At 37.5% G+C, this 19,791-nt stretch overlaps 1 protein-coding gene across 1 annotated transcript; it reads right to left on the bottom strand.

Moving 5' to 3' along the window:
• Positions 1–14,299: 14,299 nt before the first annotated feature.
• On the bottom strand, positions 14,300–18,628 carry LOC102961624 (sperm-associated acrosin inhibitor-like). The gene is made up of 5 exons (XM_015542685.2): positions 18,612–18,628; positions 18,101–18,177; positions 16,927–16,964; positions 15,526–15,641; positions 14,300–14,635 (listed from the first exon to the last, which is right to left on the bottom strand). The coding sequence occupies exons 2-5, from the start codon at positions 18,165–18,167 to the stop codon at positions 14,590–14,592; spliced, it is 267 nt and encodes an 88-aa protein (XP_015398171.1). The 5' UTR covers positions 18,168–18,177; positions 18,612–18,628; the 3' UTR covers positions 14,300–14,589.
• Between the last annotated feature and the right edge of the window lie 1,163 nt (positions 18,629–19,791).

The following is a 19,791-nucleotide window of genomic DNA, read 5'->3' as shown; positions in this document are numbered from 1 at the left end:
TGTCAGCATAGAGCCCAATGCGGGGCTTGAACTCATGAACTGTGAGGTCATGACCTGGGTCCAAGTCGGATGCTCAACCGATGGAGCTACCTAGATGCCCCAAAACTACTGCCTATTCCAATCTGCCATTCCATTGCAACTTCTCTAATGTGGGAAATGAGAATAATAAAGGGCATTTGGATCATGTGTGTGCCTCTCTCATTTTACTGGTTTACGAATTCCAAACTCCATAAAATCAGTTCCGCTTTTCCAAAATGATAACAGTTGATTCCTGCATTTTCACCCAGGAATAAAAATTTATTCCCCAGAATAAAAAGGAAATACCAAGGCAATGATGAAGAAAGCTGTGATTCTTGATGACAAGAGAGACATTTTATCAAGTCTGTGGAAGAAACCTTTAGAAATGTTCATCACATTGATACATGCTAAATTGGACACACCAAAAGAATCCAGAACCCAGTTCTCAAAAGTTTCTTACTTCTAAAAGAAATGCCCCAACCTCCTAGATGACTATTCCCTTTTAGCTTTCTACAACCTTATGATTCAATAAAACATAAAGTCTTATCACCGGAACCCTCCCGCCCCTTACCTGAAAGATATACAAGAGAGCCCAGAAAAATAACCATTAGCAAAATGGCAAGGCTGATTATTCTCCCAAGTTGCAGTCAGCCCAGAGAAGCCTGGTTGCATTTTTTAAAACTGCAAAGTTGAATCTTGGTTATTTTTCTCAGGAAACAGGGACGGTTATCTCTGGAAAGACTGACCTGGGGCAATCCTCACAGCAGTGGGACACAACAGGGCCACCTCCCTAGATCCCCCACCTGACCCACCTGACATGGAAAGATAATAGGGAGTGATGTCAACAGCCCTGAAGACTGTGACTACCTTGTTCACCCTTCTTTCTCAGCCATCCCCTTCCAGCTAAGTCTCTTATTTGTCTGCTGGTGAGGAGATGGATGGGGTAAGATTGATGGCCCAGGGCAAATAAGACACAGAGATATTCTTGTCCTCCCTCAGGGCTGTAAAGTAGGTCTTGAGAGATGCCTCATACTTATTTCTCAATAGATCTTCCCTCAGCATGAGGTTTGGGGACAATTTGATCTAATGTACCAGAGGTATGGGGAAGGGTCATAGATCCTAAGATAGAGAAGATACGTGAAACCTTTCCAAGTAGGTGAGTTGAAAAAGGGTTAAGAGGACCAAGCAGGAAAAAAGAAGAATTTGGGAATGATTATTAGACAATTAGGGACCTAAGAATTTAATATTTTTTAAAAACTACAGGCATATTAGAATTACCTGGGAAACTCCTAGAGTATGAATACCCTTTCCTGCAATCAAAATGGTGAATTGATTGTTAGTAGATGAGTCCTGGGCATTAGTACATTGTAAAAGCTCCCAGATGAGTTTCAAGGACAGCCAGGTTTGAGGTTGCTTGTCAAGAGGGCAGGATCCAAATATGTTTTTACAGCTGAGATATAATTGACATATAGGATTGTGTAAACTTAAGATAGGCAACATGTTGATTTGATACATTAACATATTGCATTATGATTACTAATGCAGTATTAGCTAACACAGCTATCATCACTTAAATATCTTTCTTCTCCTTCTCCTTCTTCTCCTCCTTCTCCTTCTTCTTTTCTTCTTCTTCTTCTTCTTCTTCTTCTTCTTCTTCTTCTTCTTCTCCTTCTGCTTCTCCTTCTCCTTCTTCTCCTCCTCCTCCTCCTTCTCCCTCCTCCTTCTTCCTCCTCCTCCTCCTCCTTCTCCCCCTCCTTTTCTTTCTTCTTCCTTGTAGTGAGAACAATTAAGATCTAGTCTCCTAGCAGCTTTAAAGCTTATAAAACAGTATTATTGACTAGACTAACTGTCCTGTGCATTAGGTCTCCAGAACTCACGTTTTTGGAGCAGGAGAGAGAGAAATCTGGGAAATGAGGTGGAAACAGGATGAGACAATGCCCTAAATTATATGGTAAAAATTTGTCATTTCCTTGAGAGATATTTGAGGGACACTGGAGGCTTGTAAAGAAGACAGAGAGATTTATTCATTGTTTTTTTCTCCTTTATTAACTAATCTTTAATCTGACTCAGTGGAAAGAGCTTTGGCAGTTGAAACACCAGAGCACAAATCCCATCTATTACTGAGTGACTCAATATTCAATCATAAGGTTTGGATCCATGATGTTGTTTATACGAAAAGTGTAGTATCTGTTTCATATATTCGTGATGAATAGGGATAGAACATTTAAATTACCTAAATTGTGTGTTTGGTAGACATTTGCCACCTTAATCATATCTGCTATATTTAGCACTAAGAAAGCCTAGGAATTAGAAATAAACTTTGAGGGAACCCCGAGTGGCTCAATCAGTTAAGTGTCCAACTTCGGCTCAAGTCATGATCTTATGGTTCCTGAGTTCAAGCCCCGCATTGGGCTGCTATCAGCACAGAGCCTGCTTTGGATCCTCTGTCCCACTCCCTCTCTGCCCCTGCTCACGCTCTCTCTCACTCTCTCAAAAATAAATAAACACTAAAAAAATGTCAAGAGTAAGAGTTAAATGTGCCAATTTGTTTTTTTTTTAATTTTTTTTTTAACGTTTATTTATTTTTGAGACAGAGAGAGACAGAGCATGAACGGGGGAGGGGCAGAGAGAGTGGGAGACACAGAACTGGAAGCAGGCTCCAGGCTCTGGGCCATCAGCCCAGAGCCGGACGTGGGGCTCGAACTCACCGACCGTGAGATCGTGACCTGAGCTGAAGTCGGACACTTAACCGACTGAGCCACCCAGGCTCCCCTAAATGTGCCAATTTGTAAACAAAAAGAAAGAAAGAAACTTTGAGACTAGTAATGTTTCGTGCCAATTTAATTGAAGGACCCACATCTCACAAATAGAGAAAATACTCCTTTATTATAGTAAAGTGAAAATTATGCTTACACCAGCTCTTTGAATTATTTATTCACCTAGACACCACCAAAAATGGCTGTGGAAGATCAGGCTCTCTGGTGCAGGGTATTTGGGGCAAAAACAAACTGAGTCTTAAAGCTGATGCTGCAGGCAAGATGTTTATACTGAATACAATGGCTCCCTTCTTCTCTGTATTTGTCAGCAGGGATTAGGATCAGGACTTCTCAGCAGAAAGCTTGCAGGACAGAAGACAGTGGATGATAAATTTAAGGTATGAAAGAAAAAAAAAAAAAACCCTGCTAAGTAAGAATTCTGTATCTGGCAAAATTGTCCTTTGAAAATGAGGGAGAAATTAAGACATTCCTAGAAAAACATACGATGAAGGTGTTCATCACTTTAGAGCTACCCTACCAAAAAACAAACAAACAAACAAACAAACAAACAAACAAACAAACTGTGATGAAGAGAGACTTTCAATTTGAAGTGAAAGGCCAGTAGACAAGAACTCAGAATGATATGAAAAAGTTCTCCAGGAAACATAAAACTTGACTGGGATACGTGGACAATTCTAAAACCTCATATTACTTTAATTTTGGTCCATACATCCACTGTTCATTCTTTGTATAGGATTGAAAAGGCTAGAGCATTAAAATTAATTTTAAATATATGTTAGTTGGAAAACTATCTAAGAAAGATATAATTGTGACATCCATAAAATAAAGTGAGGGAGCAGAGCTGCTGTGAAGTAAACTTTATGCAACTGAAGTTAAGTAGTTTTCCATTAGAAATACATTGTTATAACAATAGTATATTTAAGTAGGTTGAATACTTGGGATTAAAAATTTTAAACTCCAATAGCATATTTATAATTGTAGAATGTCATATGTAATCCTCGTAGTAGCCACAATGAAAATATCTGTGGAATATACATAGAAAATCAGAAAGGAACTAAAATATGTCACTACAAAAAAATCAACTAAACATACATACAAAAAAATGTAATAAGGAAGGAAATGAGGAAGAAAAGACCTATGAGACATAGAGAGCTCTAACGCGTTTAACTAATAATTTCTTCATTATTAGAAGCTTCTTTAAATGTAAATAGATTTTGATCTCCAATCAAAAGGCATAAAATTGGGACTTCTGGGAGAGAGGGCATAGTAGGAGGACCCTAAACTCACCTCATCCCATGAATACAACTAGCTAACACTCACAATGACCCAGAAAAGAACCCAAACACTGGCAGGACAACTGCACAATTAAATGTAGTGAAGAGGCCACACTGAAGGGATAGAAAGGGCAGAAACGCTGGGGAGCTAACCCTGCATGTCTGGCCACAGGAGGGAGGGAACCAGGGTGCAGAGAGGGGCAAGAAACAGTGTCACACCCCTGCATAGGGAAGATGAATCTCCATAGTACTGGGCTATGAAAGTTAGAAGTGCTGAATTTTGTGAGTTTTTACAAACCAGTGGGACTTAAAGCCTGGAACTTTAAAAATCAGCGGCACTGGGCTCTGGGAGAGCTCAGCTCTAGCATACTGTGTGGAGCAGTCCTGGCTGGCCCCGGTTCCCACAGCAGCTGCCCATCCCCATGTGGAAGAGGACCAGCGCCACCTTGGTAAAAGTGGCACCCACTACTTTCAAAAACAGAAGTAGCTGACTTTCCTAACACTCAGAAAGAGACACAGAGAATTAGGCAAAATGAGGAGACAGAGGAATATGTCCCAAATGGAAGAACAGGACAAAAATCACAACAAGAGACCCAAGCAAAATGGAGATAAGTAATATGCCTGTAGAGAATTTAAAGTGATGATCATAAAGATACTCACCGGACTTGAGAAAAGAGTAGAGGACATCGGTGAGATTTTACACAGAGATAAAAAAAAGAAGCAATCCGAAATGAAGAACACAGTATGTGAAATTAAAAATACACTTGATGGAATGAATAGCAGGCTAAGGGAAGCAGAGGAATGAATTAATGTCCTAGAAGACAAAGCAGTGGAAACTAATCAAGCTGAGCGAGTGAGAGAAAATATAATTATGCAAAATGAGAACAGACTTAGAGAACTCGATGACTTTCTCAAGTGTAGTAACATTCACTTTAGAGGGATCCCAGAAGAAGAGAGAGAAAAGGTGGCAGAAATTTTATTGGAAAAAATAATAGCTGATAATTTGCCTAATCTAGGGAAGGAGACAGATATCCAGATCAAAGAGGCACAGAGATCCCCTAACAAAATCAATCCAAGCAGGTCCATACCAAGACACTTGGTAACTAAAATGGCAAAAAGCAGTGATAAAGGAAAAAAATTAAAAGTGGTAAGAGAAAGAAAGCAGTTAATACAAGGGAAACCATAAGGCTATCAATGAATTTTTCAGCAGAAACATTGCAAGCCCGAAGGATGTGGCATAATCTACTCAAAATGCTGAAAGGGAAAAATCTGCAGCCAAGAATACTCTAGCCAGAAAGGCTATCATTCAGAGTAGAAGGAGAGATACAAAGTTTCTCAGACAAACAAAAACTAAAGGAGTTCATGACCACTAAATTAGCCCTACAAGAAATATTAAAGGGGATTCTTGGAGGGGCGCCTGGGTGGCTCAGTCGGTTGAGCGTCCGACTTCGGCTCAGGTCACGATCTCGCGGTTCGTGAGTTCGAGCCCCGCGTCGGGCTCTGGGCTGATGGCTCAGAGCCTGGAGCCTGCTTCTGATTCTGTGTCTCCCTCTCTCTCTGCCCCTCCCCCGTTCATGCTCTGTCTCTCTCTGTCCCAAAAATAAATAAACGTTAAAAAAAAAAAAATTAAAAAAAAAAAAAAAAAAAAAGGGGATTCTTGGAATGGAAAGGAAATATGGTAAGTGAGGGTATGAAAAGAAAGAAACACAAAAGCAGCAAAATTAAGTATATCTGTAAAAATTAGTCAAGAGATTCAAAAGAGATGCAAAATAAAACAGTGTAAGAGGGAAAAGCAGTAAAGAATGGGTTCAAACTTAAGCAACCATCAACTTCGTATACACTGCTATAGGCATAAGATGTTATACACAAACCTAATGGTAACCACAAATCAAAAACCAGTAATAGATATGCAAAGAATAGAGAAAGGAATCCAAGCATGTCACTAAAGGAAGTCAACAAACCTTGAAGGAGAGCAAGAGAAGAAAGGATCCAAGAAAAACTACAAAAAACAGCCACAAAACAAATAATAAAATGGCAATAAATACTTATCTAGTAATAATTACTTTGAATGTAAATAGACTAAACACTCCAATCAAAAGACATTGGGTGACAAAGTGGATAAAAAAAAATAAGACTCACCTATATACTGCCTACAAGAGACTCACTTTGGACCTGAAGTCACCTGCAGATTGAGAATGAGGGGATGGAGGGATATTTATCATGCACATGGAAGTCAAAAGAAAGCCAGGGTAGCAATACTTATATCAGACAAAATTGACTTTAAAACAAAGGCTGTAACAAAAGACAAAGAAGGACACTAGATAATAAAAATAAAAGGGGACAATCCAACAAAAAGACATGACAATTGTAAATACGCAGTCAACATAGGAGAACCCAAATACATAAAACAGTAACAAACAGAAAGGAACTAATCGATACTAATACAGTAATAGTAGGGGACTTTAACACATCATTTACATCAAGAGACAGATCATCCAAGCAGAAAATCAACAAGGAAATAGTGGCTTTGAATGACACACTGGAACAGATGGATTTAACAGATATATTCAGAACATTCCAACCTAAAACAGCAGAATGCACTTTTTTCAAGTGCACGTGACACATTCTCCAGAATAGATTACATATTAGGCCACAAAATAAGACTCAGCATATTCAAAAAGATTGAAGTCATACCATGCATCTTTTCTGACCACAATGCTATGAAACTAGAAGTCAACCACAAGAAAAAACCTGGAAAGAGCACAATTACATGGAGGCTAAGTAACACAAAAAATGAATGGGTCAACCAAGGAATCAAAGAAGAAATAAAAAATTACATGGAAAGAAATGAAAATGAAAACACAATGGTCCAAAACCTTTGGGATGCAGCAAAAGTGGTCCTAAGAGGGAAGTATACAGCAATGCAGACCTACTTGAAGAAGCAAGAAAACTCTCAAATACGCAATCTAATGTTACACATAAAGGAGTTAGAAAAAGAACAAACAAAACCCAAAACCAGAAGAAAGAAGAAATAATAAAGATAAGAGCAGAAATAAATGATATACTGGGGTGCCTGGGTGGCTCAGTCGGTTAAGACTTGGACTTCAGCTCAGGTCATGATCTCACAGTTCGTGGGTTCGAGCCCTGCACCAGGCTCTGTGCTGACAGCTCAGAGCCTGGAGCCTGCTTCCAATTCTGTGTCTGCCTCTCTGTTCCTCCCCTGCTCTGTCTCTCTCTGTCTCTCAAAAATAAATAAATGTTAAAAAAATTAAAAAAGAAAGAAAGAAATGGTATAGAAACCAAAAACAAAATAAAACAAAATTGATCGAACAGATCAATGAAACCAGGAGCTGATTCTTTGCAATGATCAACCAAATTGATAACCTCTAGCCAGACGCATCCAAAAAATAAGAAAGAGGACCCAAACAAAATCACTAATGAAAGAGGAGAAATAACAAGCACCACAGAAATATAAACAATTGTAAGAAGATATTATGAAAAACTTACATGCCAACAAATTGAACAACCTAGAGGAAATAGATAAATTCTGAGAAACATACAGCCTACCAAAACTGAAGCAGGAAGAAACAGAAAATTTGAAGAATGACTATCAGCAAAGAAATTGAATCAGTAATCAAAAGACTCCCAAAAAACAAAAGTTCAGGACCAGATGGCTTCACAGGCAAATTCTACTAAACATTTAAAGAAGAGTTAATACCTATTTCTTTAATTTTTTAATGTTTATTTATTTTTGAGAGAGAGAGAGAGAGAGAGAAAGAGAGAGCATGAGCAGGGAGTGGCAGAAAGAGACTGAGAGAGAGAGAATCCGAAGCAGGCTCCCACTGTCAGCACAAAGTTCAACGTGTGGCTCAAACTCATGAACCAAGAGCTCATGACCTGAGCTGAAGTCAGATGCTCAATGGACTGAGCCACCCTGCTACCTCAAGTTAACACCTATTCTCAAACTATTCCAAAAAGTAGTAGAAAAAAGAAAACTTCCAAATTCATTCTATGAAGCCAGAACTACTTTGATAACCAGATACAGACACCACAAGAGGCACCTGGGTTGTTTAGCAGGTTAAGCATCGACTCTTGATTTCAGCTCAGGTCATGACCTCAGGGTCACGTGATTGAGCCCTGCATCTGACTCCATGCTGGGCACAGCCTGCTTAGGATTTTCTCTCTCCCCCTTTCTCTCTGCCCCTTCCCCATTCACACACACTCTCTCTCTCTCAAAATAAATACACAAACCTTTAAAAAGCCACCACAAAAAAAGACAACTACAAGCCAATATTTCTGATGAACATAGACGCAAAAATCTTCAACAAAAATACTAGCAAACCAAATCCAGAAATACATTAAAAAATTCATTCACCATGATAAAGTGAGATTTACTCCTGGGATGCAAAGTTGGTTCAATATCTGCACATCAATCCACGGGATACATCACATCAATAAGAGGAGATTTTCAACTTCTCCAGGCATTTGGGAAATGCCAAAAAAATAATTTTACCTATGCCTCATGCCTACTAAGATCACTACTATTAAAAAAAAAAACAAACAGAAAATAACAACTGTTGGTCAGGATGCAGAGAAATTAGAATCCTTGTGTTTTGTGGGTGGGAATGCAAAATAGTACCATCATCTGTGGGACACAATATTTTGGTTTCTCAAAAATTTTAAAATAGAATTACCATATGATCTCGCAATTCTACTTCAAAATATATTTCCAAAAATAATGAAATGAGGATCTTGAACGAATATTTGCACACTCATGTTTATAACAGCGCTATTCTCAATAGTCAAGAGGTGAACATAATCCAAGTGCCCATCAATAGATGAACTGATAAAAAGAAATGGGGCAGGTCCCACAATGGAATATTTCTCAGCCTTAAAAAGGAAGAAAATCCTGACACATACTATACCATGGATAAATCTTGAAGATATTATGCTAAGTGAAACAAGCCAGTCACAAAAAGATGAACACTGCATGATTGCCTTCCTATAAAATTCATAGAAATAGGCAAATTCATAGAAATAGAAACTAGAACCTTGACTGCCATGGGCTTTGGGGAGGAGAAATAGGCAGTTGTTCAATGAGTGTAGAGTTTTAGTTTTAAAAGATAAACAATTTCTGGAGATTAGTTTGTACAACAATGTGAATATTTTTTTTTAATTTTTTTTTCAACGTTTTTTATTTATTTTTTGGGACAGAGAGAGACAGAGCATGAACGGGGGAGGGGCAGAGAGAGAGGGAGACACAGAATCGGAAGCAGGCTCCAGGCTCCGAGCCATCAGCCCAGAGCCTGACGCGGGGCTCGAACTCACGGACCGCGAGATCGTGACCTGGCTGAAGTCCGACGCTTAACCGACTGCGCCACCCAGGCGCCCCAACAATGTGAATATTTTTAACATTGCTGACTTGCACAGTTGGAGGAGGTGGAGATGATGAATTTTGGTTATTTGTTTTTTACCACAACAAAAAATAATTTTAAAAACTGTTAGAGCAAATTAAAAAGTTAAGGAAAATTAGAGAATATAAAATCAATATTTAAAAAATCAATTGTATTTCTATGCTCTAGTGATGAATAATTCCCCCCTCAAATTAAGAAAAACAATTCCATTTACCACAGCATCAAAAGAGAGAAATGTTTAGAAATAAATTTGAACAATGAAACTACTTGTACACTGAGAACTTAAAAAATATGTATTACTAAGAATCAGACCTATAAATACAGAGAGCAAAGTGATGGATGCAAGAGAAAGACAAAGGGACAAAATGGGTGAAGACTGGGAGATATAGGATCCCAGTGATGGATGAATGAGTCATGGGAACAAAAGGCACAGCATAAATAATAGTCAATGTTACTGTAATAGTGTTGTTTCGTTGAGAGGTGGTAGATACACTTGTAATGAGCATAGCATTAAGTGCAGAGGTATTGAACCACTATATTGTACACTTGAAATCAATCTTGTGTGGCAACTATCCTCAATTAAAAACATTTTTTTAAAAAGAAGCATATACATACACACTGGGTTTTTTGAGAGACAAAATTTTTTAAGAAAATTAAAAGGCACTGCTAAAAGAAATTAAAGAAGACCTAAAGGAATGTAAAGAGATCACATGTTCATAGCTTGGAAGACTTAATCTTGTTAAAATAGCAATAATCCCTAAAACATTTAGGGACATTTAAGGTAATCCTAATCACAATTCCCACTGTCTTTTTTTTTTTGCTGAAATTGACAATCTAATACTAAAACTCATATTGGATTCCAAGGGCCCCTGTGTAGCCAAAACGATCTTGAAAAAACGTAAAGTTAGAGGATTTACATATCCAGATTTAACACACACTACAAAGTTATAGTGATAAAAAGGTGTGGTACTGGCATAAGGATAGACACATAGAGCAATAGAATAGAGTAAGGACTCAAAATAAATTCATACGCGTATGTTCAATTGATATCTTATGACTTTATTGTTGTAGTGCAGCTTCGGGTTTACAATGAAATTGAGAGGAAGGTACAGAGATTTCCTTTACATTCCCTGCCCCGACATGTGCATAGCCTCCCCCATTATCAACATCACTCACCAGAATGGTGTATTTCTACCAAAGGTACGTCTACACTGACACATCGTAATTACCCCAAATCCATAGTTTTCCTTATGGTTTACTCTTGGTGTTGTACACTGTATAAGGATGGACAAAAATTTAGTGAAATGTATTTATCATTATAATATCATAACAGATTCTTTTCAGTGGCCTAAACATCCTCTGTGTTCTACCTATTTATGTCTCTTCCCTGATGACTACTGAACTTTGTACAGTCTCCATAGTTTTACCTTTTCATGAATGCCGTATGGTTGGAATCATATAATATATGCCTTTTCAGATTGTGTTCTTTCACTTAGCAATATGCATTTAAGTTTCCTCTGCGTCTTCATAGCTTGACAGTTCATTTCCTTTTATTGCTGAATAATATTCTGTTGTCTGGATTACCATAGTTGTTTTTTTTTTTTTTAACTCCATTCACATATTGAAGGACATCTTGGTTGCTTCCAAGTTTTGGCAATTACGGATAAAGCTACTACATTAAGATGTTTATGTAGACATAAAATTTCAACTCCTTTGGGTAAATACCAAGGAACACAATCAATGGATCGTAGAGTAAGAGAATGTTTAATTTTGTAAGAAATGGCAAAATGTCTTCCAAAGTGGCTGCAGCATTTCGCATTCCCATCAGCAACGTATGAGAGTTCCTCTGGCTCCACATCTTCTTCAGCATTTGGTGGTGTTGATAGCCACATGCAAAAGTTTAACTGTGTACCCATAATTCATTCCATATATAAAAATTAACCTAAAGTGAATCAAAGGTTTAAATGCCAGTACTAATACTAGGAAACTCTTAAAGGGAAGCCTAGTTGTAAATATTCATGAGCTGGGATTAGGCAGTAATTCTTACATATTAACACCAGAGCACGAGCAACAAAAGAAAAAATAGATACGTTGGAAGTCATAAAATTAAAAAGAAATTGTTGCATCAAAGGACACTATTAAAAAAGTAAAAAAGACAACCCCCAATGGAATAATGGCACATTTGCAAGTCATATATCTGATAAGGGTCTAGTATCTAGACTATATAAAGAATACTACCAAGTCAAAAACAAAAAAGACAAACAACTTAATTTAAAAATGGGCAAAGGATTTGAACAGACATTTCTACAAAGAAGGTACACAAATGGCCAATAAACATGTGAAAAGATGTTCAACACTGTTGATCACAAGGGAAATGTAAATCAAACTACAATTAAATTATGCTTCAAACCTGCTAGGATGAATATAATTTTTTAAAAAATACACAATTGTGATTTGGATGAGGATATGCAGACACTGGAACATTCATTCAATCCTGGTGGGCATGTGAAAGGGTGTGCCCACTGTGGAAAACAGTTTGACATTTCCTCAAAAATGTTACAGATAGTTATCACATGATATTCTACTTCCAAGTATATGTCCATGAGAAATGAAAATTTATGGTCACAAAAAAACTTGCGCAAGAACATTCAGAACCACATTATTCATAAAAGCCAATTAGTAGATACGATCCAAATGTCTATAAACTGATGAATGGGTAAACAAAATGTGGCATATCCATAGATGGAATATTATTCAGTCATAAAAAGGAAAAAAGTACTGATAACATGCTACAATGTAGTTAAACTTTGAAAACACTGTGCTGAGGGCAGGAAATCATTCACAAAAAACCATACACAGTAAATAAATAAATAAATAAATAAATAAATAAATAAATAGATTTTCATATGAAAATCAAATACAGGGGCGCCTGGGTGGCTCAGTCGGTTGAGCGTCCGACTTCGGCTCAGGTCACGATCTCGCGGTCCGTGAGTTCGAGCCCCGCGTCAGGCTCTGGGCTGATGGCTCAGAGCCTGGAGCCTGCTTCCATTTCTGTGTCTCCCTCTCTCTCTGCCCCTCCCCCGTTCATGCTTTGTCTCTCTCTGTCTCAAAAATAAATAAACGTTAAAAAAAAATTTTTTTTAAAAATTAAAAAAAAAAAAAAAAGAAAATCAAATACATATTGTAGGATTCCTGTATGTGAAATGTCCAAATAGGCAAATTCACAGAGACAAGAAATAGATGAATGGTTGCCAGGAATTAATAGGTGGGCAATTGGGAATTATGTGGTTGTTTTTTTTTGTTTGTTTTTTGGAAGGAAGTAGATGATGGAAAAGTGTTGCAATTAGTGATGATGACGGCACAACATTGTGAATGAATATATGCTATATAATATGTAATCTTATGTTTCCAAATGGCAAATTTTAAGTTTTGTGAATTTTATCTCGATATAAGAAAACACTGTATTTTCTTTATCACATGCCAAATTTTAAATATTGTTAAATTTCCTGTGTCTCACTTTTGTTATGGCTAAAATACAGAGCTGATGTCATGAGATTCCTTTAAGAACTAAGCTGCATAACATGGGGGATGTGGGAAGCTAACTTACAAAGCTTATGTGGAAAATAGTTATGCAGGGAGGCAGAATTCCCATCACTGATGGATACTAACTTCCACCAAGTAACCCAAAGTTCCTAGAAGACAGTAGTAGTATCTGCTTTGCTTACCCACTTTTCTCAAGATAGGAGTGATTTTTAAAAAATAATATGTTAAATAAGAGGGAAAACAATACATGTATACATTTACCGGCATTCACTGAATGACGTTTTTTATACGTGTCCTCTATAATGAAAAAGGCTATGAAAGCAGCTGAATGCACTTTTATGACATAGCTCTAATGTCTACATTCTACTGGACACTTTCATTAAGAATTAATACTAAAGATGTATGGGGTGCTTAGGCGGCTCAGTCGGTTAAGCATCTGACTCTTGATCTCAGCTCAGGTCTTGATCTCAGGGTCGTGAATTTCAAGCCCTATGTTGGGTTCCATGCTGGACATGAAGCCTACTTTAAAAAAAAAACAACAGAGAATTAATACTAACGATGTATATGAATATGTGACTCCCACATAGATCACTCTTCTAGAGGTAGAAATGTTTAGTGAAAAGGAGAGCAGGCCTGATAATGTAGTAGATTGATACTTATCTTCTAGTAATCAATCTACATTTCTGCAAATGTACAGAATGTAATTCTACATTACAATCAAACTTTAAATGAACACATGGCCACCCAAATAAAGCCTGCTTCTTTTGGGCTGAGAGATGAAAGAAATGGAGACACATCAGACTTGGACAACAAATGGATAGACTGCATTGATGAAGGCAGAGCTGCCTGGTACCCCAGGATCACCAACCTATCTCTTGACTGATTTGTAAGAGAGAAAGAATATAATTTTTCTCCCACACCTCAGAAATTTTATGATATCTTTGAATAGGATCTCCAAGTCATGCAATGATAGACAGACCTATGTTTTAGAATTTAAGTCCTTATTGCCTAACATTTGTAATCATAAGATTAACCGGGAGTACATATTAGAATTCAAGTTCTCAGATCCCTCTCCTGGAGGTTTTGATTCTTTAGGATATAGAGGAGCCCAAGTGTCTATGTTTTTAATAAATGCACAAATAATGTATTATTTATTCATTTTTGAAAAGATTTCTTTAATTATAGTTACTAGAAGCATTCATGTCTTTTCACCCAGTAACCAAAGAAGAAAAAGGTATTTTAATAAGGATAATATCACTGAACATTGGATTGATTGAAATATTTATTATTTTAAGTTGTATTAGGTTTTATGTTAAGAAATACAAAATTAAGATAGTTTTTCAATTGTCATTGAATAATTGAACATAGAGAAGGAAAACCTTTCAATCATAGGCTCATGGAAAAATTCTTCAACATCCTATATTCCATCTTATATGCCATAGAAGTCTTTGTATGATTTTCTAGGAATTTAAAACTCTGACTGAGGCCGTTCTAACTGGTTGTAGAATCTACCACAAAATTGGATCGCAATAAAAGGTATTGGAATGTGTAGCGCAGGCAGAATCAGCATCTACCATAATGACTAAAATCAAACGCTCCACCACTTTCGCTGCAAAGAAAGAAAAATAGAAAGAAAAAGAAATCATTAAAAGAACATTTAAAATTACCCAAGTATTTCACTAAGTGCTTCTCAATGAGGAGCATTTGAAAATGGGACAGTGTGGAGAGGCTGTGCCACAAGCAGATGGGCTTCTGCCCTGCAACCCTGCCCATGTTCCCTCCACCTGAGGCTGCTTAGCTCTTCCTACACACTCAGTCCTGACTCGGTCTTGGAACCCGCAAAGAGCCAAGAGAGGAGAGGATTAGAGATTTTCAGATTAAATGAGAGGATATATCTGTGATATTTGCCATTTTGGCAAGGCAGAAAGCTTGACACAACTTCACTCCTTTTGAATGACGGATACATGAAGGGGGTTTAGATGGAAGGTTCCAGAATGCCCTGCTTCTAAGAAGGGTTTGGAGTAAGTCATGGAGGTCCAGAGACAGAGGAGAGCCTCAGAGGAGTCCTTCTTAGCATGAGTGGGCTAATCCACTGTGATGGATTTCAGAGGTCTGTCACTATAGGTCATAATAGGATTTCTTGCTCAATTATGCTCAAGTTAGCTTGCAGCCACATCATGGAGACTACCATTTATCATCTGGACTTTGGAATTATATCAGTCATTAGACTGCCATTAGTAAATAATAATAATTAAATTAAGTTCAATATATTGATTTCGACATTTACAGAATACCAGCAGAGTTATATTTCAGAGGTCTGATACAAAACTACTTTTAGAAATGAGAATTTCAGGAAAAGGCACAAGTGTGTTTCTGAGGCTTTTACAGAGATAGTAGTTATTTTCTGTGGCGAGGCTATCAAAAACATGGGTTTTCCTATAATTTTAGGATGGTTTCGTTATTATTTCGGAAGAGCCATATTTAGTCTTGTGTTCTTACAATAGTTCACTGCAGAAAACGCATATATTGGAATAAGTTTGGCCATTGGTTGCACAGACTGGATCCATTTCTCTTGTGCAAAAATGTAACTGATGTACATACACATCACAGTTTGGCTGTTAAACACAAAGAGACAACATACAATGCATCAGGAACTTTTTAAATCGAATGTTCTTTATTCTTAATACAAAACACCATACACCAAAATGGAATAAATATATTCTATATTGAGGTTGAAAAATAAACATCAAGGTACCCACGGTCCACTTACATACAAAATATTATTAGTATATTTCTACGAACCCAACATTATTTTTATAAAAAACATACAAATGGCTGAATATGTTTTTAGAATTCAGCCACTCTGCCTCCACTTCTCATACTTGGATCAGATTTTCCCCAGTTGAACCTTGATCAATGAGGGTCTTAGATGTATAGACCCTCCCCTCCCACACAGTTGAAAATCCACATATAACTTTTGACTCCCCCAAAACTTAGATACCAATACCCTACTGTTGACCAGAAGCCTTAGGATAATATCAACAGCCAGCTAACACATATTTTGTATGTTATATATACTATATATGATATTCTTACAATAAACTAAGCTAGAGAAAAGAAAATTTAAGAAAATCGTAAGATTGCACTGTCTTGTAAAAAATGTGTGTGTAAGTGGGCCCATGCAGTTTAGACTTAGGCTGTTTAAAAGTCAACCATATTTCACACTGCAAGAAATCTTTCTCAATAGTTTCACTATTAGATAATCTGGTAGTTTCAGATTATCACCACACTTGTATGAATTCATACATATGAGTGTTTGCATATTTGCAGATGTGTATGTAACCGTATAGATATGCATATAATGTGCATAATGATGGCAATACTGGCTATTTACATAAATAAACAATAATATGTGTATTCTTACACAACCTGCTTTTTAAATGTCTTTGTAACTTTTATCTGTTCACACATTTGGAACTGCAGCTCATTTTCCTCATTTCTATGTAAGAATCCACTCTGTGAATGTATGATAATTATTATTTTACCCACTGTTACGTGAAAAATTGGGTTGTTGGTTTTTTAATCTTCCTGTTTTGCTAGGATAAACAATTCTACTTTAAGCAGCCCTTAATCCATAGCAGCCACTTGTCTATAACAAGGCTTATGGCCAGTAATGGAATTTTTAAGGAATGGGATATTTTTACCTTGTCTTTAATGTCAAATGATTTTATATGGCTGGCACGATTCTGTTTCTTGAACTCAGCGTAATAAATAACACAGTTTGTTTGTTACTTTTGAAAAATCATCCTGTTGTACATATCATAACTTGCTGCTAAAACTTACAGTATAAAACTTAAAGGTTTACCTTTTCAATTCCCAAAGTAATGAGTATTAACTTACGAGTCTACGAATTTCTGGTGAAGGTTCAAAACCAGTTTCTGCAACCAACCCACAAACACACAAATTAAAAATAAGAAGAGGAAGAGGAGAAAACCATTAGAGTCTTTGGTGAGAAGTACCCATATATTTTAGTAGCAAAGTATTATGCAAATTGCCTAATAAGGACCCTGCAAATAATGAGATGAGCCTTTTACAGCAGTATCAAAACAGTAAATTCACAAAATAAATTCAAATATAGAAACATAATCCCAAATTAATCTCATTCTGTGAAAACAGCCTTATGTATTATTTAATAATCACCAATCCCTCCTGTGAAGATACTATAGTTGTGGTTTGTTTCCATTCCCCCCCCCCCATTTTTATAGATGAGACATCCTAGTTGGAGAAGACAATGGCTTGCTTGGTGCCATTTATATGCTTTGCAAAAAGTCACTTAATATGAAAATTAATTATTATTTAATTAATTAGTACTCAGGTATAATATCAGGGATCTACCCAATACCTCAAAGCTACTTTATTCTGAAATTTATGGGCCACCTTGGGCTTTAAGGAACATAAGTTGTCAGCAGAGGAATCAATGAGTTCTCTCCTTATACAAGGCCTTGATTTAGAGCTGGCAAACAACAAATTAGATTTTCAAGGAATGTCAGACCTAGGAGACATCATTACTTTTCACACTCTGCTTTTAGCAACCATGGAACCTGACCTCCAAAAAGGAAAAAAAAAAGGTAAATATCTTTATTTGTAGATGAACAAAATCTAAGTTCTACCACTCATTGTAACCCACCTCTTCGTCTCCACCTCTCTAAGGTGGGAAATGAGATAAAGCAAACCGCTGATGCAATTTTATAAGATATTTCTAACATACTCTGTTTCATTTTGTCAATTTAAGATTTGTACACCCTAGGGGCACCTGAGTGGCTCAGTCCTGATATCCGCTCAGGTAACGATCTCATCATTCGTGAGATCAAGCCCTGAGTTGGGCTCTGTGCTGACAGTTTGGAGCCTGCCTAGGATTCTCTGTCCCTCTCAGTAAATAAGTAAACATTTAAAAAAATTTAAAGATTTATAAACCCTATAAATCAACCTCTTCCATTTCTAGATAATAGCAGTTGTTTGCTGCATTTCTAAGATAATGTGAAATGCTTCATCCAGTACTAAAAAATGTACTCACCAGAATAATGAGGAAATGCCAGGGCAGTGATAAAAATAGCTTTGATCCATGTCGAGAAGAAAGACATTTTACCAAGTCTGTGGAAGAAACCCATAGAGACGTTTATAACACACGGCACAGGGACAAACTGCCCATTTCCAAATGAAGCTTTCTTATAGGTGAAGGGGCTTTTCCACGTTCCTCAATTCCTACTTAGAGTGGACTTTTCCCTTTTTCCTTCCCACAGCCCACAGTATCAACAAGACATACATAGTAACAGAAGACCTTGTAGGGGCTTGAGAGGAACACCAGGAAAGTCCTCTGTGCATATTTAAGTAGGAGCTGTTTACTCTCCCAACCCTTGGCTCAGCCCACAAGGAGCCGTGCTGCACTTAAGGAAATATGCACTTTGGAATCTTAGTTTTTCACTAGAAAATAGAAACCATTATTTCGGGAAGGACTGACCCTAGAGCAGTCCTCCCATCCATGCAACATACCACAACTCTCTTCACAGAGTCCCCACCTGACCCACCCGACACAGAGAAGACAGTGGCAAGTGGGATCTGCACGGTCACATAGGGACTGTGCCTATTTGGTTCATCTTCCTTCTCAACTAGCTCCACCCAGCTGAGGAATCTTCTTTATTAATCTGATGGTAAGGACCTTAATGAGGATGAGTTGGCTCACGGCAGGTAAGATGCTGAGGTACTCTGTGTTCTGCCTAGAGGCTGTAAATAAAATAGCTGTGAAAGATGCCTCACACGTGAACTCTCAATAGATCTTCTCTAAACAGGAGGTTTGGGACAATTTGAGCAGAGGTGTCCCCAAATATGGGGAGGAGAGAGTAATAGTGCTTTGAAAACCCACGATAGAGAAGAGATGTGAAAGCTTTCTATGCTATTGAGTTGGGGAGAAAAGGAGAATCAAAGCAAGAAGAGGAGAAAGCGTTTGGGGAGCTACAATTGGACACATAACCTAGCCTCTTAGTATTTTGCAATACCAGGAAGCACATTGGACTTAATTGGATATTTGATTTGCAGTAACCTTTTTATTTTGAGATCAAGGGAGATTCTTTCCTAAAGCCTTAGGAGTCCTCACGTTCTCATGTTCCTTTTAACCGATTTCCCCTAATGGGAACATCTTGTACAACTAAAGTACAAATTCACAACCCAGAATGTTCAAGAAGCTCCTACGTGAGCATCAGAACAGCCTGCCTTAGGGACCTGGGCTAGAGGACAGCGTGTGCCCTGAATTATATGATGAATAATTTGATCTTTACCTCAGAGTGAAGCGAAAGACCCTGTAGGGTTTGAAGTAGGACAAAACTGAATCAGAGATATTTAATGAATCTTCTTTGCAGTCTGGCTCAGTGGCAAGAGTTTTGGCAGATGAAAGTCTTGAGATCAAATCCCATTTACCACTGGGTAACCTTGACAAAATATTCAGACCTTCTAGTCCAAAACTTCCTAACTTTAAAAGTGAGCATCATTTCTGTCTCATAGGTTTGTCATAAATATTGAGGATAAAGTATTAAAACAGTCTGCACCCTGGTTGTGCGTCAGACTTAACATTTGTCACCCTAATCTAACCTGCCATTTTTTTTTATCAGTGAAGAAAGCCAGGATTTAGAAAAGAATCTTGGAGTCTACCACTGTTCCATGCCGACTTAGTGGGAGGGTACCAAATCTGCTAAGTGCAAGAACTTTTCCCCT

Source organism: Panthera tigris, chromosome A1 (genome assembly GCF_018350195.1).
Source record: "Panthera tigris isolate Pti1 chromosome A1, P.tigris_Pti1_mat1.1, whole genome shotgun sequence".
NCBI classification, from domain to species: Eukaryota; Metazoa; Chordata; class Mammalia; order Carnivora; family Felidae; genus Panthera; species Panthera tigris.
This window is presented reverse-complemented; position numbering and strand designations above follow the sequence as displayed.